This window comes from Saccopteryx leptura, chromosome 2 (genome assembly GCF_036850995.1).
Source record: "Saccopteryx leptura isolate mSacLep1 chromosome 2, mSacLep1_pri_phased_curated, whole genome shotgun sequence".
Classification (NCBI taxonomy): Eukaryota; Metazoa; Chordata; class Mammalia; order Chiroptera; family Emballonuridae; genus Saccopteryx; species Saccopteryx leptura.
The window spans coordinates 334,526,591-334,548,490 of NC_089504.1; the positions used below are offsets into that span (position 1 = coordinate 334,526,591).

The 21,900-nt window shown below is 40.0% G+C and overlaps 1 protein-coding gene across 1 annotated transcript in view; it reads right to left on the minus strand.

Moving 5' to 3' along the window:
* Window positions 1-391: 391 nt before the first annotated feature.
* EFCAB5 (EF-hand calcium binding domain 5) overlaps window positions 392-21,900 on the minus strand; it is a 130,413-nt gene continuing 108,904 nt past the window's right edge. Inside the window, exons 18-26 of the mRNA XM_066364377.1 lie at window positions 21,406-21,575; window positions 20,685-20,913; window positions 18,469-18,621; window positions 17,519-17,622; window positions 13,388-13,641; window positions 11,576-11,850; window positions 10,475-10,571; window positions 2,257-2,442; window positions 392-438 (exon numbers count right to left, since the gene is read on the minus strand). Coding sequence (XP_066220474.1) covers window positions 392-438; window positions 2,257-2,442; window positions 10,475-10,571; window positions 11,576-11,850; window positions 13,388-13,641; window positions 17,519-17,622; window positions 18,469-18,621; window positions 20,685-20,913; window positions 21,406-21,575 — 1,515 coding nt within the window. The remainder of the gene's footprint in view (window positions 439-2,256; window positions 2,443-10,474; window positions 10,572-11,575; window positions 11,851-13,387; window positions 13,642-17,518; window positions 17,623-18,468; window positions 18,622-20,684; window positions 20,914-21,405; window positions 21,576-21,900) is intronic.

Below are 21,900 nucleotides of genomic sequence, written 5' to 3' on the forward strand. Positions count from 1 at the left end.
TTATACTTTGGTTGCTCCACTACCACCCACCATGAAAGCTGGAACACCCACTAGTGGGCAGTAGGGACCAGATTGACTACCACTGGTCTACACCATTCAGCAGGGGTCAGGAAACTTTTTGGCTGAGAGAGCCATGAAATGCCACATATTTTAAACTGTAATTCCATGAGAGCCATACAATGACCCATGTATGTTATGCATTATCCAATAAAAATTTGGTGTTGTCCCAGATGACAGCTGTGATTGGCTCCAGCCACCCACAACCATGAACATTAGTGGTAGGAAATGAATTGTAATACATGAGAATGTTTTATATTTTTAACGTTATTATTTTTTTTATTAAAGATCTGTCTGCGAGCCAGATGCAGCCATCAAAAGAGCCACATCTGGCTCACAAGCCATAGGTTCCCGACCTCTGACATACAGTGTCGTTGTTACCTATAAATTATAGAGAAAGAGTCAATAAAAATTCAACTAATCAAGTTTAGGCTTCTGAGGTAGAACTAAATAGAAGTAAATTAATAAATCTATTTAGTCCAGTTGATTTCAACTCGAGTGCCACAATAATTTTTAAAACATGAAATATCTGACATTAATTAATAGTCAACCAGTTTGCCGGGGCACATGCTTTAAAAATTCTCGTGGCACACCAGTTGAAAAATCGTTGATTTGGTCAAATAGATTTAAATATAAATCTGTATCTAAATTTTTGTCAAGTATAAATAACATCTTCACTAAAAAAGTAAGCTCCTGGTGTTAAGGGATAGTATTTACTTGAATGATAGTTAAATATATTCAACCAATCTGCCTTACTGGTTGTTTAATATTAAAGTAATTTCCAGAAGACCTAATGCACGTTGTTAACCTAGAAAAGTTTGGAAAGTATTAGTGAGATGTCTGGGATGCTGGCAAGGGCAGTAACCAGAAAGTAGGACACATGGGTGCTAGCTCTACCTTGCCTCTTACTAGCTATTGTGCCCTAGGTAACTCACTCACTCTTAGATACTGTTTCTCATTTGTAAAATGGGGATAATAATATTGAGACTGCCTATCTTACAGGTTATTGGGAGGATTGAATGAGCTAGTATGTAAAAATATTTTAAAGAAGGTAAAGTACCATGCAAATATAATATTTATTATCATTGAGTTAAATGCCCTTTATTTAACTTAATTCTCATGCTAGTGGTTAAAAAGGTAGCAGTCTACAAAAATTGCTGACTAAAATCCCTCTTGCTGACTAAAATCCCATTTGTATTTACAGCAAACTCTTCATAACCTTGTTCTGAAACCATCAGGATATGTGGCCGTCAGTTTATCTTCAAGAACATTGTTCATAGAAATGTTGTTGCAAATGCCCTGAAAAGCCCTCTTCCCAAAACAAAACAAAACAAAAAAAATGCTTATAGGTTAAAACTGGGCATGGGGTCATCTAAGAGATGAGGACTGGTAATAACACTGCCATCTTATCAGAAAGGTTGGAGAGGGACCTCAAATCTCAAATTATAAAATGTTCAGAGCACATCACATTTTGTCAACCAAATAAAGAAAATGAAGTTTAATTTCCCAAAATTTTATTAAAAAATGGACTCTGTCATCAGATATTTTATTGCAAAGATGAAATCTCACAGCAGAGCAGTGGTTTGCTGTAATAACAAGCTTTAAATAAATATAAATTATTTTTGTAGTTCTTGCACTTGAGAGATTTTTGTTATTTCTTTTTTAAAGGTGCTTTCTTTTTTCCATGAGTCATGGACAACATTTTCCTTAACTTTTAAGTTGTTAAAGTGTCTGTGTATATATGGGGGGGGGGGGTGTGAGGAAGGAGAATGGGTGGTACTCATACAAATCTTTGAAAAATTAGAAAAATAATTCCCAGTCCATATCTTAAAATCTTTATTATTTGGTATTCTTTTGATGTAAAAACAGCCATTTTCTAAATCCTCAGTCTTTACTTTGTACTTTAAGAGAATTAAAATAACTATCCAATCAAACGTCATAGTTTTATGGCAGATGCAGAGAAAAACTAAAAGGAAACTTTTAAATATATTCTGTAATATGCATTTAGTTATGGTTACCTTAACTGGATATTCAAATTTCTCTTGGGTAGCACTTTGGTTTTAGAAAGTGCTAAGGTAAGTGTCTAGGAGCAGAATGTTTCTATGTGGCACTCCTTTCAGGTTGAAAATATTTTATAGTTAACAAAACTGTACATAACAAAAATATCCTAAATACAGCGCCAATTCCATTATCATTTACCTAGAGAGCTTCCACCTGGCATTTTTGCATACACACAGGAGGAGTCAATCTTGGAGGGCAATGGGGGTGTAAAAGCACTATTTTGTTTTTTGTTTAGCTCTGTGAGAGCTAAACAGATATGTGACCAATGGTATAAGTACTCGATGACAGTATTACCAAATTTCCATACGTCGATTCGGGAATGATCTGCATGAAAGGAAAAAAAAGTTAGTGTGGATAGTTAGTTTCCAGTATTATGATGCAAATTCACTAGATATGTTTGGGGTCAAAACCATAGCAGAATATTGTTTATATATCTAATTACAGGAAAATGGGTTGAAAATATATTCAGCTAATGGAATACTACACAGTATTTAATAATTAAACAACTAGAGCTACATATATCATGTGGCTAAATCTCAAAAACACTATTGCACACAAAATATAAGTTGTAGAATAATATGTTCTTTAGATACAACTTTTTTAAGTTAAAAAAATTTTTTTTAAGCTTTCATTTATTCATTTTAGAGAAGAGAGAGAGAGAGACAGAGAGAGACAGAGAAGAAGGGAGGAGCAGGAAGCATCAACTCCCATATGTGCCTTGACCAGGTAAGCCCAGGGTTTCAAACTGGCAACCTCAGCATTCCAGGTCCACACTTTATTTACTGTGCCACCACAGGTCAGGCTAAAGTTTTATTTTTAGAAAAAAATTTTAATTTATTGATTGATTTTTAGAAAGGAAGGGGGAGAGAGAAGGGGGAACATTGATCTGTTCCTGTATGTGCTGTGACTGGGGAATGAACCAGCAACCTTTGTGCTTCGGGATGACACTAACCAACTGAGCTATTCAGCCAGGGCTTTTTCAAGTATTTAAAACCTGCAAAATAATATTATATTGTGTATGGATCATAAGCACGTAGTAAAAGTAATAAATCATGCATAATAAACATGAAATTCATAATGGTATTATCTCTAGGGAGGAAGAAAAGAAAATAGGGTCAGGGAGGGGTAGAAAATTTCAACTGTTCCTATAATGTTTTATTTCTTTAAAAAATATGAATCATGAAAAAAAAATATGAATCATGCATAATGTTAAGGTTGGAAATAGAATATGGCTCTATAATGATGACACAAGTGTTAGTTTCAAATTTCTATGTTGGGAATATTTTCTAATTTAAAATTATTTTTAAATATATAATTACTGCACACCATTATGATTCATTTGTTAAATTGGTAACTATTAAACTGCTATTTATAAAAGTTACTTTTTCCCAGGAGTAATGACTAGTATTTAGATAGAACTGTTCAATAGAAAGAGAATATATTGTAGTTGAACATATCTGTGTTCCAATCTTGACTCTCCCCCAACTAGTCTTGTGACCTCGAGCAGGTCACTTAATTGTTTTGAGCCTGTTTCTTCTTCCATAAGACAGGGATAATGCTTCAGAATTGTTAAGAGGACTAATGAGAAAAGATAAGCGAAAATCTGTCTTAGAATAGCTCAAAAAAATATTAATTACCTTCCTTCTTTCCAGTGCCTCTCACCCTCAAGTATATGTTTTATTCATTTTTGTTACTTCTAGTATCTAATGCAGTGCCTAACTGAATAAATGTTTGCTGATATGAGTTGAATAAACCATAAATGATACTTATAATTCAATAAGAGGTTTTAAATATCATCTTCTATTCATAGCTCTTTAACAACAATGACAATTATGTCACTTATGGATATCTCATAAATGACATAACAGAACATATTTTGTTTCCCTATTTTCTATCAACATGAAGGCACATAAAGTATGGAAAAACATTCACAGCCTCTATTTTATTTATTTATTAAATATATATATATATATATATATATTTTTTTTTTTTTGTATTTTTCCGAAGTGAGAAGCGGGGAGGCAGATAAACTCCCGCATGCGCCCAACCAGGATCCACCTAGCATGCCCACAAGAGGGCAATGCTCTGCCCATCTGGGGCGTTGCTCCGTTTTAGCCAGAGCCATTCTAGCGCCTGAGGTGGAGGCCATGGAGCCGTCCTCAGCGCCCAGGCCAACTTTGCTTCAATGGAGCCTTGGCTGTGGGAGGGGAAGAGAGAGATAGAGAGGAAGGAGAGGGGGAAGGGTGGAGAAGCAGATGGGTGCTTCTCCTGTGTGCTCTGGCCTGGAATCAAACCTGGGACTTCCACATGCTGGGCCGACACTCTACCACTGAGCCAACCAGCCAGGGCCTCAATTTTTAAAATACGGACACAATGTTCTAAAATTCTCTTTTAACACATACACACCCAGGCACATACACACAGGTGCTGTCTTTTCTTCCAATTTTAAGTGTTCAATAAATGTCAAATTGAAACAACATTAAATTATGGAATAATTAAATTAGGTTTTTCAAATAACAAGTCTTTTCACATTATAACTCAGTAACTTTAATGACAATTATGAATAAAAAACAAAAACAAATGCTGGTTATGGAAGCACATTAAATTACCTGATTCATCTCATGTTATGGGTAATACTAGACCAATCGACATACATAAAATATTGAGGTGCATTTGTTATAATTGATCCCTTTTTGTATTTATTGATTCCTGGAACAAGGTAATGCTATAGGCTGCAAAGATTACTTTATCTTAATGTTATGAATCTAAATTAAATAAAAGTTCACCTTAAAACACTTCTAAAACCAGTTCTAACTGATTTTCTGAGATGTAGCAGCTCTTCTGCTCCCCAAAGCTTTTATTCTCCCCTTCTTAAATCCCTACTAAAAGCTCTGTTCCATTGATGCCTGTCACAGTGTACTTATCTGACATCCAAATGAGTAGACCCCTATCTGCAACCATTATTAAGCCAGTCAGACATCTCCATGGTGATTCAAGGACACGAGAATGGGGAGCAAGGTCGCTCCCTTTCACTAGCCCCTGTTGCTTATTTCCTGTCTTCTTGTTGCCAGGGACAGAAGCGTGGAACCTGTCTGGGCCATAGTTCCTGTTTCCTGCCCTTTCCAATGCAAGATTGATGCATTAACAACTGCTCTGATGATTCCTCTAATGAAGCCTCCATTGCTCTGTGGCAGCAATTTTCAACCTTTTTATCTCATGGCACACATAAACTAATTACTGAAATTCTATAGCACACCAACAAAATATAGTTTTGCTGCTCTGACAAAAAAAGTAGATAAAATTTTGATTGATTTACAAAATAATAATAATAATAGTTCCCTACACTTTTTGCTCCAAAGTGACTTGTAAAATATCAGGTGCCTATACTTATATATAAGGATTTATGGTACCAAGAATAAACTAATCAGACCTTATTATGCAAAATGACCCATTAGTTGCAACTCTGTTATTTGACCTATATATTTATGGTTCAAGACAGGGCATTCACACCTGACAGCTAGCTATTGTTATATTGGCTACTATCATTTTTTTATTTGACAATCTAAGGCAGTGGTAGTCAACCTGGTCCCTACCGCCCACTAGTGGGCATTCCAGCTTTCATGGTGGGCAGTAGCAGAGCAACCAAAGTATAAATAAAAAGATAGATTTAACTATAGTAAGTTGTTTTATAAAGATTTATCCTGCCAAACTTAGCAAAAATCCGACATAAAGTACTTGGTAAGTAATTATTATTATATGCTTTAACTTGCTGTAACTCTGCTTTATACATTTTGTAAAGTAAAGTTACTTCCCTACTTTATAAATCACCATTACTGTGGAACCGGTGGGTGGTTAGAAAATTTTACTACTAACAGAGATACATAAGTGGGCGTTAGGTATAAAAAGGTTGACTACCTCTGATCTAAGGGAAAAGGGGTTAGTTCCCTTGACTAAATAGTCAAGCATTGCGTGTTTTAAAAATTCTTGCTATGATATAGTGACATTTACGACAACATGGATGGACCTTGAGAATGTTATACTGAGTGAAATAAGTAAATCCGAGAAAGCTAAGAACTGTATGATTTCACACATTGGTGGGATATAAAACTGAGACTCAGGGACATAGATAAAAGTGAAGTGGTTACCAGGGGGAGGGGGACATGAGGATGTGGAGGAGGAAGGGAGGGAAGGGTGTAAAAAGGGACAAATATAAGGTGACGGAAAATGATTTGACTTTGGGTGATGGGTATACAACATAATCAACAGTTCAAATGCTATAGAAATGTTTACCTGAAACTTATGTACTCTTATTGATCAATGTCACCCTGTTAAATTTAATTTTTAAAATAAAATAAAATAAAAATTATTGCAGTACACCAGTGTGCAGTGTGGCACGCTAGTTGAAAATTGCTCCTCTGTGGTGTTCCCATTAACAATAATTGAGCACCACTGCCCTCTTGTGGTAAATAGATGACAGCTCTTTGCAGTAGTTGGCACAGATTTTGTAATTCTTTATAATAAATATACTCCTTTTTTTTCTTTTCTAACCATAAGAAATTATGCGTTTTTTGCTTTGTGTGGATAAAGGTTATAGTAAATCATTTGAAGACAGTGAGCTAAAATAATTGCTGAGTCAACCTATTGATTTTGAAACAGATCCAAGTTTAATCAAACTTTTATCTCTATAGGAAATTTATTTTGCTGAAAACATTAGGATACTATGGGATACTTCTAATTAAATTTCCAGTATGGATATCTCCTTTAACACTAGATTAAATTAAATTAAAAAAATTTTTTTTTCAGCAATAGAGCATGAACCCAATATGTGGAAGTCCTGGGTTCGATTCCCAGTCCAGGCACACAGGAGAGGCGATCATCTGCTTCTTCCCTCCTCCCCTACCCCTTCTCTCTATCTCTCTGCCTCTCCCACAGCTATGGCTTGATTGATTTGAGCATGTCAGCCCCGATCCCTGAGGCCAGCTCCCTGGAGCCTCTGCCTCTGGTGCTAAAAAGTAGTTCAGTTGCGCCTGACCTGTGGTGGCGCAGTGGATAAAGTGTCAACCTGGAAACGCTGAGGTTGCTGGTTCAAAACCCTGGGCTTACCTGGTCAAGGCATATATGGGAGTTGATGCTTCTTGCTCCTCCCCCTTCTCTTTCTCTCTCCCTCTCTCTCTCTCTCTCTCCCCTCTCTATAAGGAATAAATAAAATCTTTAAAAAAAAAAGTAGTTAAGTTGTGAGTGTGGCCTCATATGGACAGAGCATTGGCCCCAGATGGTGGTTACTGAGTAGATCTTGGTTGGGGCGCATGCTGGAATCTACCTCTCCATCTCCCCTACTCTCACTAAAAAAATAAAAATAAAATTTCTTGAGTTACCAAAGCTTGGATGGAAGTTTATTCCAGGCTGAACATTGAGTTCTTGGAAGTATATTAATTTCATTCTCATGTTAAACACAACTTCTGTACAAAATCACATTGTATTGGCTTTTTAAAATGATGTAGCTATAAATCAAATTATGGCTCAGAGTCATGAGGCTAGCGTAGAAGCCATTCCAAATAAGAACTCTAATCTTTACTCACATCGCTAATAGTCCTCATTAATTCATGTTAACTTTTATTTGATTCTCATCTTCTCTCTTATTCTTTAGCACTCCCAAACTTCTGGGAGTACCTCGCCCTCCCAGGCCAGGATACCTCTTTGTCTTCCGTGCGCTCTGGCTTACTGCTCCATGCTTCCCCTCTACTACTTGTGTCCACAGACACCTTGAGAAGTGCCTAAGGGTTGCCTTTCCCTGCCTTGTGCCTTAGGAGTCTCTCTGATTCTGAGCCTCTGGGCCTAATATAGGTATCACAGAAGTCCAGAAACCCTTCCGACTTGATCCAGAGTTTCCACAGAGAGCAAGTGAAGGGAAGGGGGAAAAGAACAGTCAGGTTTAGTGAGCAATTTCTACAGAGCCGTTTTCCCAATTAATGATTAGTTTTTCATGAGTAACAAAAAGGAAAAAAATTGAAATTTATTCCTTACTGTTCCATTCACATAAATGACCTGAGGTATCAGGGGGTGAGTAGAAAGAGGGTAATGTGCTACATAGGCAGTCACTTTGGGCAACACAGTAGATTATAGACAGTGTTCCTCCTTTTAGAAGACTATAAGCAGAACTATTGTATTTTCCCATGTATAAGATGCTCCCATGTAAAAGACACACCTTAATTTCGGGGCCCAAAATTTGAAAAAACTGTATTACATAAAGTTATTGAAGTCAATTCATCATAAAATTCATACAACTCCTCATTGCTGTCAAAACTCCAAAACTCCCATCCATTTGCTTGTCCTTATCTGTGTCTGGTAATGAATCATTGTCCTCATATATTGCCTCATCCTCAGTTCCATCTATGGCATTTGAAATGCCACACTTCTTAAATGACTTGACAACGATCTCAATCTTGATATTATCCCAGGATCTTTTCACCTAGGTACAAACTTCTCCTATAGTTGGATTCTTCACTCTTCCTGCTGGTGTCAAATTGTCCCCTGAAGACTTCATCCATTGGTTCCATTCATCTCTCATGGCAGCTTTGAAGGGTTTGTTAATGCTGATATCAAGTGGTTGGAGCTGGGATGTCAAGCCTCCAGGTATAGCAGCAACTTTTGTTTTTGGCTCTATAGCAGTCAATTCTTGTTTTTTGTTATGTATGCCCTGAACTGATCAAGCACCATCAGGGCAGGTTTGCATAAGAGCCCATCTGGTCTCCTTCTCTAAACTTTCTCAAACCAGATCTTCATCCCATCCTGATCCATCCAACCCTTGTCATGAACATGGACAATCACTCCTCGAGGAATGTCTTCTTTTGGCATTGTTTTGCGTTTGAGAATCAGCATGGGAGGCAGCTTGGTTCCGTCTGCACAACAAGTTAGAACAACTGTATAATGGCTCTTTTCATGTCCACTTGTTTTCACAGTTACAGTTTTCACCCCATTCTTATCAATAGTTCTGTTACTTGGGACATCAAATTGAAAAGGGACTTTGTCCATATTTGCAATCTGTCCCAACTCAAATTGATGTGTCTTCTGACACTGAATGACAAAATAATGAAATTCAAGGACCTTCTGCTCATAGCTTTCAGGCATCTTTTGGGCAAGTCTCGTGCATGTATACATGCTTAGTCCATTCCATTTCATGAACCTGAAGCACCAATTATGTCCTCCTTTGATATCAGTAACTTTTTTTCATCAGCAATTCTTTTGCCTCATGCTGTGAACCATCTTTGTGGATACAGAAATTCCAGTTGCCTTTTGCTTTTCAATCCATATCTTCAATTCTGTCTCTAAATCAGGCCATTCTGCTGATTTGCCTCTCATGGCCTTCTTCTGCCGTGGCATTTTCAGTAGGGTTTCTTCTTCCCATAAACAGTCTTGGATTGATTGCTCAGTTGGAGGAGGACCAAACTTACCTTCAGCAGCACAATTTTCATTCACTTTTGCCAACTGAATCACTTTTAACTTGAATTCAGCACTGTACGAAAATCTTTTTTGAGCCATTTTTGGGCAGAATATGGCAAAATGTAACCTACTGTAATATACCAGTAACAAGTGAGAAACAATGAGCGCAAAGAAGACAAGCGCAAAAAAGTGGGAAAGGCCCTGGCCGGTTGGCTCAGCGGTAGAGCGTCGACCTAGCATGTGGAGGACCCGGGTTCGATTCCCGGCCAGGGCACATAGGAGAAGCGCCCATTTGCTTCTCCACCCCTCCGCCGCGCTTTCCTCTCTGTCTCTCTCTTCCCCTCCCGCAGCCAAGGCTCCATTGGAGCAAAGATGGCCCGGGCGCTGGGCATGGCTCTGTGGCCTCTGCCTCAGGCGCTAGAGTGGCTCTGGTCGCAATATGGCGACGCCCAGGATGGGCAGAGCATCCCCCCCTGGGGGGCAGAGCACCGCCCCTGGTGGGCGTGCCGGGTGGATCCCGGTCGGGCGCATGCGGGAGTCTGTCTGACTGTCTCCCTGTTTCCAGCTTCAGAAAAATGAAAAAAAAAAAAAAAAAAAAAGTGGGAAATACTGTCTCTCTCTCTTCTCTCTCTCTCTCTCTCTCTGTCTCTCACCCTCTCTCTCTCCTCTAAAAATGAATAAATAAATAAAAAAAATGAAAAGTGGGAAATACAAGTAAAAAAAATCTACAACCATTGTATAAGACGCACCCAGTTTTTAGACCCCCAAATTTTTTGAAAAAGGGTGCATCTTATACATGGGGAAATACAGTATTTTCCCTAAAAATTGAATTTGTAAAGTACTTTATTCAAATATCTCTTCCAATTGTGTTTATTGTTGTTAGTATGATTTTGACCATAATTAAGTAGAAATTTACCTCTGAGATATTCATTAATGAGCTTTAAATTAACTTGCACATGCTTAGCTGTTGGATCAAAGGCACAGATTCTCTCAACGAAGCTTCTGTTAACATACTGTGAACAAAGAACAAAAGTTATAAGATCACCAGCGAGTGGAACTTGAGTACCAAATTCACCAATTTCATTTACAGTGTATCCGTAAAGTCATGGTGCACTTTTAACTGGTCACTGGAAAGCAACAAAAGACAATAGAAATGTGAAATCTGCACCAAATAAAAGGAAAACCCTCCCAGTTTCTGTAGGATGATGTGGCAGCATGTGTGCATGTGCAGATGATGACGTAACACCGTGTATACAGCAGAGCAGCCCACGGCCATGCCAGTCGAGATGTGGATGGTACAGAGGAAAGTTCAGTGTGTTCTGTGGCTCACTAAATTCGAATTCGTGACCAAAGTGCAATGTGAATATCGGCGTGTTTATAACGAAGCACCACCACATAGGAATAACATTACTCGGTGGGATAAGCAGTTGAAGGAAACAGGCAGTTTGGTGGAGAAACCCCGTTCTGGTAGGCCATCAGTCAGTGACGAGTCTGTAGAGGCTATATGGGATAGCTACCTAAGGAGCCCTAAAAAATCTGTGCATGAGCCCACATCGAACTGCACTGAATAGGTATGAAACTGGGAGAGTTTTCCTTTTATTTGGTGCAGATTTCACATTTCTATCGTCTTTTGTTGCTTTCCTGTGACGGGTCAAAAGTGCACCATGACTTTACGGACACACTGTATATACATTTGAAAACAGGCAAAACCAATCTATGGTGTTAGAATTCAGGCTTCTGGTTACCCTTCTGGTGTGTGTGTGTGCATGCGTGTGTGTGTGTGCATGTGTCTGTGTGTGTGAGAGTGAAAGAGAGAGAGAGAGAGAGATGGGAGAGGGTAGTTACAAAAGAGGGCTTTTGGGATGTCACTAAGGATCTGTTTCTTGATGTAGGTGCTGGCTACAAATGTTCATTGTCTAAAAACTCTTGTATTTGTACATTTATGATTTGTGCAGTTATGATAACCTAAACCTGTGTGGGTTATTTTTCAATAAAAAGAGTACTTAAAAAATGTTACCAGTTTACATTTATCCCAATTTTCTAAGTCACTTGAAAATTCCAACTCTGGATGAATGAACAAGATAGCTCCTGTCAGGATGTCACGGATTAGTTTTATGTTGGCTTCCAACTCCTGCGACCGTCTGTGTGGCAGAGATTTTGGCTCATTCTCGTAGAGCAACAGTGATACAAAGTTCATGGAGGTCAGCAGCTGGAGGCTTTCCTGCAGCTCTTGCAGCATGATTCGGAAGAAGAGAACTCCTGCTCGCTGGACTTCTCCCATTTTTTCAATCTCTGAAATAATAGAATGACATCCTACATGGGTTGTTCAGTACATACAGTACATTACTTTTTCATAGGACTCTGAGCATAATATAGTAAACTTTTCTTTTTTTTTTTTCCAGGGAAAAGACCATATATTATGGTTTTAAACAATCTTTCTCTAGCCATGAAATCAAAAGGCAGAAATGAAATTACACCTGGTGAAACTCACAGCAAGAAGCTTTGAGAGGGAAGGTGAAAATTCATGTTTTGGAGTTCGACCTTAGCTTGAATACCTACATTGCCCCTTATTAATTCTGTTGTCTCTCTGAAACTCCTCTTTCTTTTCTGTGAGAATGAGACAGATTCCCACTTCCCTGATAAGCTGTGGACATGAAATGAGATGATATATCTAAAAATGCTTAGTCTCAGCCTTATACATAGTGAACACTCAAAAGATGTGAATTTTTTTTCTTCTTCTTATCCCACCCCACCCTATGTAATGGCTGAAACTCTTTCAGCTTAATCACACATGTGTTACTTTTATAATTCCATTAGTTCCCTTCTAGGTAGCCAAATGTTTTCATGCTTTTTTCTTCCCTCCCTTTGCCCAAACTAATTTTGTGCTAAGAGTAGCCTAATGGATGTGGAATCACAAGGAATGAGGTCTGGTCTTGGCTCTGTCCCTAGCTTGCTATTGGACCTTTACTTTGATGGGCTCTAGCTTCTTTATCTGTAACGTGAGATGTTCTAATGAATTAACACTATATAGCAATGGAAAGAGCACTCAAACTGGAGTACAAATCCAGCCTTCACCACTTGTTAACTATGTGATTTGGTGCAAGTTGTTTTGTTTCTCTAAACTTTACTTTTCTCACCAATAAAATGAAGCATCACCATTAACATAGAGTTATGGTAAGGACTAATTGAAATAACACATTTAAAGTACTTGTTCTATTCCTGGTCAGAGCACACAGGAGAAGTGCCCATCTACTTCTCCACCCTTCCCTCTCTCACTTTTCTCTCTCTTTATCTCTCTTTGCCTCCTGCAGCCATGGCTTGATTGGAGTGAATAGGCCCCAGGCACTGAGGATGGCTCCATGGCCTCCACCTCAGGTGCTAAGAAGAGCTCAGTTGCTGAGCAACAGAGCATTGGCCCCAGATGGGCAGAGCATCGCCCCCTAGAGGGCTTGCAGGTGGATCCCGGGGGGGTGCATGCAGGAGTCTGTCTCTCTGCCTCCCCTCCTCTTGCTAAATATAAATAAATAAATAAATACATAAATAAATAAATACTTGGTATATGATGGGGCATTAAATAAGTGCTAGTTCTATATTGCATCTGGAGTTCTGCCAGTTCTAAAATCATGTGATTCTAGCCAAGAAAATGTGATTTCTTACCCTTTGATTTATAGGCCATACTTATCAGTTCAAGGTTGCATGAGGGGATTTCATGTGGAAAATGTATATTGCAACAAATCATTTTAGAAAACACGTTTTAGATTGCATTGTCTGTGATTTCCCCAAAACTTATTAAACCAATAAATCCAGACTGTCACCATATTCACAATACCTAAGACATGCTTTTTCTCTATTTCTCCAGATAATTCGCCCAGTATTTCATAGCAGGCAGCTTGGATCACCTTCATCATTTTCTGTAGATCTTTAAAGTCTCGATATAACAACATCTTACTCCTGCCAATGTTAAAATCGAGAGCTCCCAAAGCCTCTCCCGTTCTCTCACGAAGTGGAATTACAATGTGGTTCTCTCCACAGACAGAGGCCAAAACAACTTCTGAACTGTCTGTACACTTAAAGAGGAAATCTCTGAAACCAAAAACAAATAAGCATAAGGATCTAAAACATTGGCCTGTTCATAACATTCCACCCAAACATTTTGACCCACTTTCTTCTGTATTTACTACACCCCAACCCACCAGCTCTTGCTATTGTTTCATGTGCCTGGACCATTCACCCCTTGATTTCACAAAGCCCTCTCCCTCAGCTCACTCAGCTCTTAGGGAAGCCTTCCCTGACCACGAAAAGTAGCAGCACCTGAGTCAGGTTCCATCATGCTACTCTGCTTTTATTGTCTTTGTTATACTTAAACTTATCTGAAAGGTATTCATTTTGTTGTTTGTTTGTTTACATGTTGTCCAGTGATATTGATGGAATGCCTGAAGGAACGAAGAGTGTACTAGGTTCTCTAGAAGCAGAGCTTGAGGTGGGGAAATGATTTCTTGAGGGAGTGATCTCGGGAGAAACTTGTGAGGGTCTGAGGAAAGCAGGAGAGGAAAGGGGGAAAAGCTATATAAGAATGTGATTTCAGGCAAAGTCTAACCTCAGCTGGATCTGGGAGGCAAGTTGTATCAAAATCCACCCCACCTTCCCTGACCTGTGGTGGCGTAGTGGATCAAGTGTCGACCTGGAAACACTGAGGTTGCCAATTCGAAACTCTGGAGCTGCCTGGTCAAGGCACATATGGGAGTTGTTTCCTGCTCCTCCCCCCTTCTCTCTCTCTCTCTCTCTCTCTCCTCTCTAAAATAAATAAATAATATTTTTTAAAAAATCTGCCCCACCTTGATGCTAGGAAAAGGTCTTTTGCTAGCTGTTGGCTCTGTGTTGCTCTGGGTGGCTGGGGAGGGTGTTTATACAACTCTTAGGCACCTCCTGGTGAGAGGCTCTCATTTCTCAAAGGCTCTCTTCCAGAGAAAGCTAGGGCGGCAGCAGCTGGCAGAGATACATGAGGGATCTGGGCTAGGCATTGACAGCATCTGCTTGAGGGACCTGAGGTTTTCATAGAAATGTAGTGGCTGCTCCTTTCTCTAGTGAGGTGTGGAACATCTCTTTTTATCTCTTTTCCTCTTCCCCCATATGCATTAATATTGAGATGTCACACCTTTGAGTATTTGTAAAAATGTTGGTGCTTTGCATAGCCTCAAAAAGTGCATTTATTATTCATAATTTCAATCCTATAATGACAGGTAAGACTGTCTTTTGCTACTCCCACCATTTTGTGTCTTTATGATAGCTATAGTAATGATGCATCATGCTAAACATTCGAGGCATAAGGACAGAGCTCTTGGGTCAACAGAGTTCCTCAAAAGGCATCTGCTGAAAGTTACTAACATGAATCTAATGTTATGAGTCTGGGTGTTACAAGGACTCCTGCAAAACTCTTGAACATTACAAGGAATTCGTGGAAAAGAGCTACTGAATGAACATTCTGGTATGAGGCTAAACTAAAATTTAATTAACTAGGTACTTAAATATTAATTTAGCCTACAGTCTAAGACAAGTTATTGGCTATTTAGGTACACTGACCCCCTAAGAAGCAGTCGGCCCCTTTTGCAATAGGTGTGTTCTCAGTTAAGACGATACCATCTGTCCGCACTTTAATAGTGTTCCTTGTATTCCGCACGTGAGAGGCATTCGAAGTAACCTAGAACTGTATACTTTTTTTTAAAGATTTTACTTATTGGCCCTGGCCGGTTGGCTCAGTGGTAGAGCGTCGGCCTGGCGTGCAGTGGTCCCGGGTTCGATTCCCGGCCAGGGCACACAGGAGAAGCGCCCATCTGCTTCTCTACCCCTCCCCCTCTCCTTCCTCTCTGTCTCTCTCTTCCCCTCCCGCAGCCGAGGCTCCATTGGAGCAAAGATGGCCCGGGCGCTGGGGATGGCTCCTTGGCCTCTACCCCAGGCGCTAGAGTGGCTCTGGTCGTGACAGAGCGATGCCCCGAGGGGCAGAGCATCGCCCCCTGGTGGGCAGAACTTCGCCCCTGGTGGGCGTGCCGGGTGGATCCCGGTCGGGCGCATGCGGGAGTCTGTCTGACTGTCTCTCCCCGTTTCCAACTTCAGAAAAAAAAATAAAAAGATTTTACTTACTGATTTTACAGAGAAAGAAGGGTGGAGCGAGAAGTATCAAGTCATAGTTGCTTTAATTGTTCATTGCTTGCTTGTTGTATGTGCCTTGACCAGGCAAGCCCAGGGTTTTGAACTGGTGACCTCAGCATTCCAGGTCAACACATTATCTACTGTACCATCTCAGGCCAGATTAGAACTGGATACTTTTAAAGACAATATTCTCACTTGACCAGGCGGTGGCACAGTGGATAGAGCATCGGACTGGGATGTGGAGGACCCAGGTTCGAGACCCCAAGGTTGCCAGCTTAAGCACGGGCTCATCTGGTTTGAGCAAGGCTCACCAGCTTGAGCCCAAGGTCACTGGCTCAAGTAAGGGGTCACTCGGTCTGCTGTAGCCCCCTGGTCAAGGCACATATGAGAAATCAATCAATGAACAACTAAGGAACCACAACAAAGAATTGATGTTTTTCATCTCTCTCCCTTCCTGTCTGTCCCTATCTGTCCCTCTCTCTGACTCTCCCTGTCTCTGCCACACACACACACACACACACACACACACACACACATCTCTGACTCCTCCCCATTTTTTTCCAGCCTGTTTTCTTTAAATAAAATATACTTGCTCACAAGGTAGCTAGTATCAAGATGTGAAGTTTTGGTAAGTGGTGTAGACATATTTCTCTTAATCATGGTGGGTTTTGTTAAATTCCTTATTTATAAGAAAATCAGGCCCTGGCCGGTTGGCTCAGTGGTAGAGCGTCAGCCTGGCGTGCGGAAGTCCCGGGTTCGATTCCCGGCCAGGGCACACAGAAGAGGCGTCCATCTGCTTCTCCACCCCTCCCCCTCTCCTTCCTCTCTGTCTCTCTCTTCTCCTCCCGCAGCCAAGGCTCCATTGGAGCAAAGATGGCCCGGGCGCTGGGGATGGCTCCTTGGCCTCTGCCCCAGGCGCTAGAGTGGCTCTGGTCACGACAGAGCGATGCCCCAGATGGGCAGAGCATCGCCCCCTGGTGGGTGTGCCGGGTGGATCCCGGTCGGGCGCATGCGGGAGTCTGTTTGACTGTCTCCCCGTTTCCAGCTTCAGAAAAATACAAAAAAAAAAATCATAGAAAATAAAACATCATCATGCTTAAAAACATGCAGTTTTTTAAAAGTGAGAGTAGAGGAGATACAGAAACAGACTCCTACGTGCACCTGACCAGGATCCACCCAGCAACCCCTTTCTGGGGCCAATGTTCTGCCCATCTGGGGCCATGCTCAGAACCAAACTATTTTTAGTGCCTGAGACAGAGGCTCCATGGAGCCATCCTCAGTGCCTGGGCCCGAATGCACTAGAATCAATTGAGCCATGGCTGTGGGAAGGGAAGAGAGAGAGAGAGAGAAAGAGAAAGAAAGAGAGAAGGGGGAAGGGGAGGGAGAGGAGTGAGAAGCAGATGGTCATCTATCCTGTGTGCCCTGATTGGGAATTGAACCCAAGACTTCCACTTGCCAGGTCGATACTCCACCAATGATCCAACTGGCCAGGGCCTAAAACATGCAATTTTAATAAGAAATGCGAATTTAAAAATTTTAACTTTGTTTGAAACTAGCCCCATGCTATAGGTAGACTATACACACTGTGAGGCCAACTTTAGTATTACTTTTCTTCCTTTTACCAATGAAATTTGTTTTAAAAAGGACTTGAAAGGAAAGGAGTTATGGCCCCTGCAGTCAGATTTTCTCTAAAACCCAATTAGAATGAGAGTTGGAATATACTGTAAGAGGCAAAGCTATGTCTTCAGATCTATCACATCAGGGTGTGTGCTCTGGCAACCAAACAAAATGGACATGAAGAAGCTTCTCATACCTGAAGATGCATGTCTTCCTGAAGATAATAGGGGTTTTTTTGTGGATTTGTGTTAGACCCAGGGGTCCTGTGACCATCATATTGCGTAAAACATAGTCTGCACCCTTGAAAAGAGGAAGAGATTTCATTATGAAGAATAATTAGCTCTCATATTCTCATTAAAGCTTTTGGGGACAGAAAAATATGAAACCTTTCATGAAGGTTTAGTCATCTTTTCTGCAATCAGAGATTGTAATGTCCTTGGCATCTCTCATTTTTTATAGCTATTGTCTATACTTTTATTCTTTTTCCAGATGAAGATGAAAATAATTTGGTCAATTAAAAAATCATGTAGGGATTTTTCTTGGAATTTTGTTAAATTTGTAATTGTGTTCTTCCCAAACAGAGGTGTCTTATCCCATTCCACTTCACCCATATGATTCTAGTGAATCTTGCCAGTTACTATAAACCCATCCTGGCCGGGGGCAGGCATAACTCAAAACGGATCAAAATGAGTTTTCTTTCTTGAGTTTTCCCAATTAAAATGGATAGGAAAGTTTCTTTTCTAGCTGCTAACCATCTGGCTTGTCCTGTGGAGAAAGCTCATCTTTAGCTGGAAGTACAAAGCCAAAGTGCAGAGGGAAGCAGCCATGAGAACTGGGGAGAGAAGGAACATGAGAGCCTGATGGCATGGAATCCCTGGATCTGGTCATTTTGGAAACCAGCTTGACACCCGCTCTTTCTTCATTTTGGTCACAGGAGTCAATCAGTCCCCCCTTTTGCCTAAGGCAGTTTTAGATGGATTCCTGCCACTCATAACCAAAGGTCTTGGGTTGGGGTCATAGGAAATATGTTTTCAGTTGGCCCAATAGCTAACTAAATAAGATTCTAAAATATCAGCAAAGACAATAACATCTAGAAATTCTGTTACATTACCCTGAGAAGGTCTAACACTGCCCAGCCTTGCCTACCTGCTCTGGGCTAGGCTCAATGAAGTACGTAGTGATGTTGGTAATGTTTGGGGTGAGTTCATAGAGCCAGCTGATGCCAGTGATCACAATGTGCAGGATGTGCTCCCGGCTGTGGACATAGTGATAGGCAGTGCTAAAGACATTGGCAACACCCTGTAAGACAGAACATTTTAATTGCCTTTTATTTTTGAAATAGAAAAATAATTAATAATGCATCAACTGGTTATCTTTTTCATTAATGATAACCTACTTAATACAAATTATTCATCAGTTCTCAAAAGGCAGTGTTCCAGCTTCCTTTATGAAAAAAAGAATCACTGAGAAATCAAAGGTGTAAGAAGAGATCTACCATAAAATACACATAATTTATTATGTTTTTTGATAATCATCCAGTGAAATTTGTGATGATATGTACAATCAGAAAACAGTGTCAGAAGAACAAAATAAACTTTGAAATGAGAAAAAAATGCTTGAAAACCAAGAACTAATGCTGGTTGTGGGCAAATGGGTAGGAACTGCCCTGATCTGATGTAATATATTAATGTGTGTATCTTTGCATGGCTGCTATCATCAGATCAGTAGTACAGGATGTGCTGGGTTCCAGGCCTGCAACATGCTAGATTACGTAGTCTTCTTATGGCACAAAAAGATTGTGTTCCATAGAGTAGCAATGGGAAGTCCTTAGAACTCACTTGTGGTCTTATTGTCAAGAAACTCTAGAAATCACAAATTCTTAAAAAATAAATGTATTTTGTATTAGGACCCAAGGCAGCTAAGGGTAACACAAGAGCTTTTACCTCAAGGACTAGAGAATCAGTTTATAATTCATTTGACACATTCTCTAATATTCTTCACCTACTCATAACTCCATACTCCTCCTTTTTTTTTTCGGTGAGAGGAGGGGAGATAGTGAGACAGACTCCCACATGTGCCTCAACTGGATCCACCCAGCAACCCCTGTCTGGGGAGGATGCTTGAATCAACCACGCTATTTTTAGTCCCTGAGGCTGACACACTAGGACCAACCAAGCTATCATTAACACCGAGGGCCAGCGCTCAAGCCAGTTGAGCCACTGGCTGCAAGAGGGGGAGAGGGAGAGAAGGTGGAGAGGGAGGGGGAGAGAAGCAGATGGTTACTTCTTATGTGTGTCCTGATAGGGAATCAAACCTGGGACATCCATATGCTGGGCCTACACTCTATCCACCCAGTCAACTGGCCAGGGACCATTTTTTTTGTTAATATCTTCACATCATTATGTGATGATAGTGAATGTTACTATTAAAGAGATGTCCAGAGAAAAAGATTCTACTACTTTCTAGTTATTCATCCAGTAAGTGGGAAGAGAAATTTTAAAATAACGGCAAATTTAAAAAAATAAATAACGGTAAATATACATAGGAAGCCAGGGACTTACAGGGTAGCAAGTTTTAATGGCATAGCAAATTCCTGATCACTGCTACATCCAGTCCATTGACTCCATAAAGGCTTTCAATCTTTCTTCATTGCAGTTTCTATCATAAAATTAAATTTAAATGCTATAGAAATGACCCAGATATTACATAGTCTTAAAAATACTTACACTTTGGCCCTGGTCAGTTATCTTGGTTGGTTAAGAGCATGCCCAAACACCAAGGTTGCAGGTTCAATCCCTGTCAGGGACTGCACAACTAAGTGGAACAAATGAATGTTTCTCTCTCTATCTCCCTTCCTCCCTCTGTTTCTTTAAAGTCAATCAATAAAAGAGATGCCTAAAACTTAATCTTTTTTCTTCATTCTTCATAAAAAATTGTTAAGAGCTTTAGCAATGCATATCATATGTAGCAGTATTTGTGAAAAGAATAAAGGATTTCTAGGTATCATCACAATTAATACAACATAAATATGTCCATTCTAAAAGTTCATTACTACTATGAGTCTTAGTGGCCTAAGAGTTGGATTTTGGTTCTTCAGCATATAATCTGTTTCCAGGATTGATGCAGTGGGACAGATTAGTAATCTTCCCAGGGAGTCTGAGGCATAGATGTGCAACTGAGGCTGAGAGTTCTTTCGAGTGTAATGGGGAACCTCTCCAAAGACTGACATGTACACACAGGGAACTTGAATCAGTATGATGACAATATCTACAAACATAGCTCATCTATGTAGGTTTTACTTTTTAAAAAGTATAGGAGAGGCCATCCTACCTTTGCTATTGAAGAATTCTTCTCTGACTTACCTGATAGAATCTGATCTCATGGGGCAAGAAAATGTTTATTTTCTGAGGATCTCTTAGGGTGTCAACAGCCAGGACCCCAAAGATCCTCATATATGCATCCTGAAGAGGCAGAGCCAGGAATGACCCATTTTGATCAGTCTTCTTACGGGAATCGTTCCAGAAGAAAATGTTCCCATGGTGCTGAACTTGGGGGACATGTATTGGCTTCCCTTCATCTACTACTGTAAAGCTGAGGAATAGAAATATGAGGGTAGGAGAAAGGCACAGGAGGGGCTTTAGGTTAAACCATACAGGAAACTAGATCAATTTTCCATTTATAATCATTGGCATTATATGTCAGAAAAGTGGATTTATAAAATTACCAGTTTGGAGAGTCTGACTTGAAAGAAAAATTTGAAAAACAAGCTTAGATTATAACAGAGAAAACATATAAACAGGATGCAAAAGATATAATTTATAGAGCAGGCAGAAATAATTGAGCTGATGTTGTGAAGCAGAGTCCCTACATGACAAATCAATGCCTAAAGTGAGTTCTAGAAACAACCAGGTGAAATCATCACCTCCTCACTCTAGAAGCATTGGTCACCTGAGGCATTTCTTTCTTGGGGCAGTTCTAACTCTAGCATTGAACTGTAACTAGGAGTTCAATGCTAGATTACTTCAGAAAGGGAATTATTATGTTTTTAGAAGGGTGAAACCAACCTTTTCAAGAAATTCTTACCTGATTCCCTTCATGTCCCTGTAGAGCACTTTGTTCAGTACAAGCGGAGCATCATCTAAAGTACAAGCTACATTCCTTAATAGAACAGTCCCTCTATAAGGCAATAGTTGGTTTTCTTCTAAGAGGGAAATGTGAGCACTGATCATCTTATTTCCATGGGCTTGAGCATCCTGTAGCAAAATGTTTCTGATCATGTATTTGCCAATAGCTATTCTTTTAATCCTGTTTCCCTTCATTAGCCAGTTTGTGCCTCTGACACCAATAATTTCACTTTCATGAATAAGTAACAAAGATATTACCATTCATGAACAGTGAGAAAAAGGCTGACACCACAGCTGTTTCCCAAACCTGACTTGACTGGTTTACAAAAAAAAAAAAACACAACACAAAAAACAAAACTCAACGTCTACTAAAATTTAGAGGTTTAAAACTTGGATCCTAAAAAAACCCAAAAAACAAAACTTGGATCCTGTCCCAGGCCAGTTGGCTCAGTGG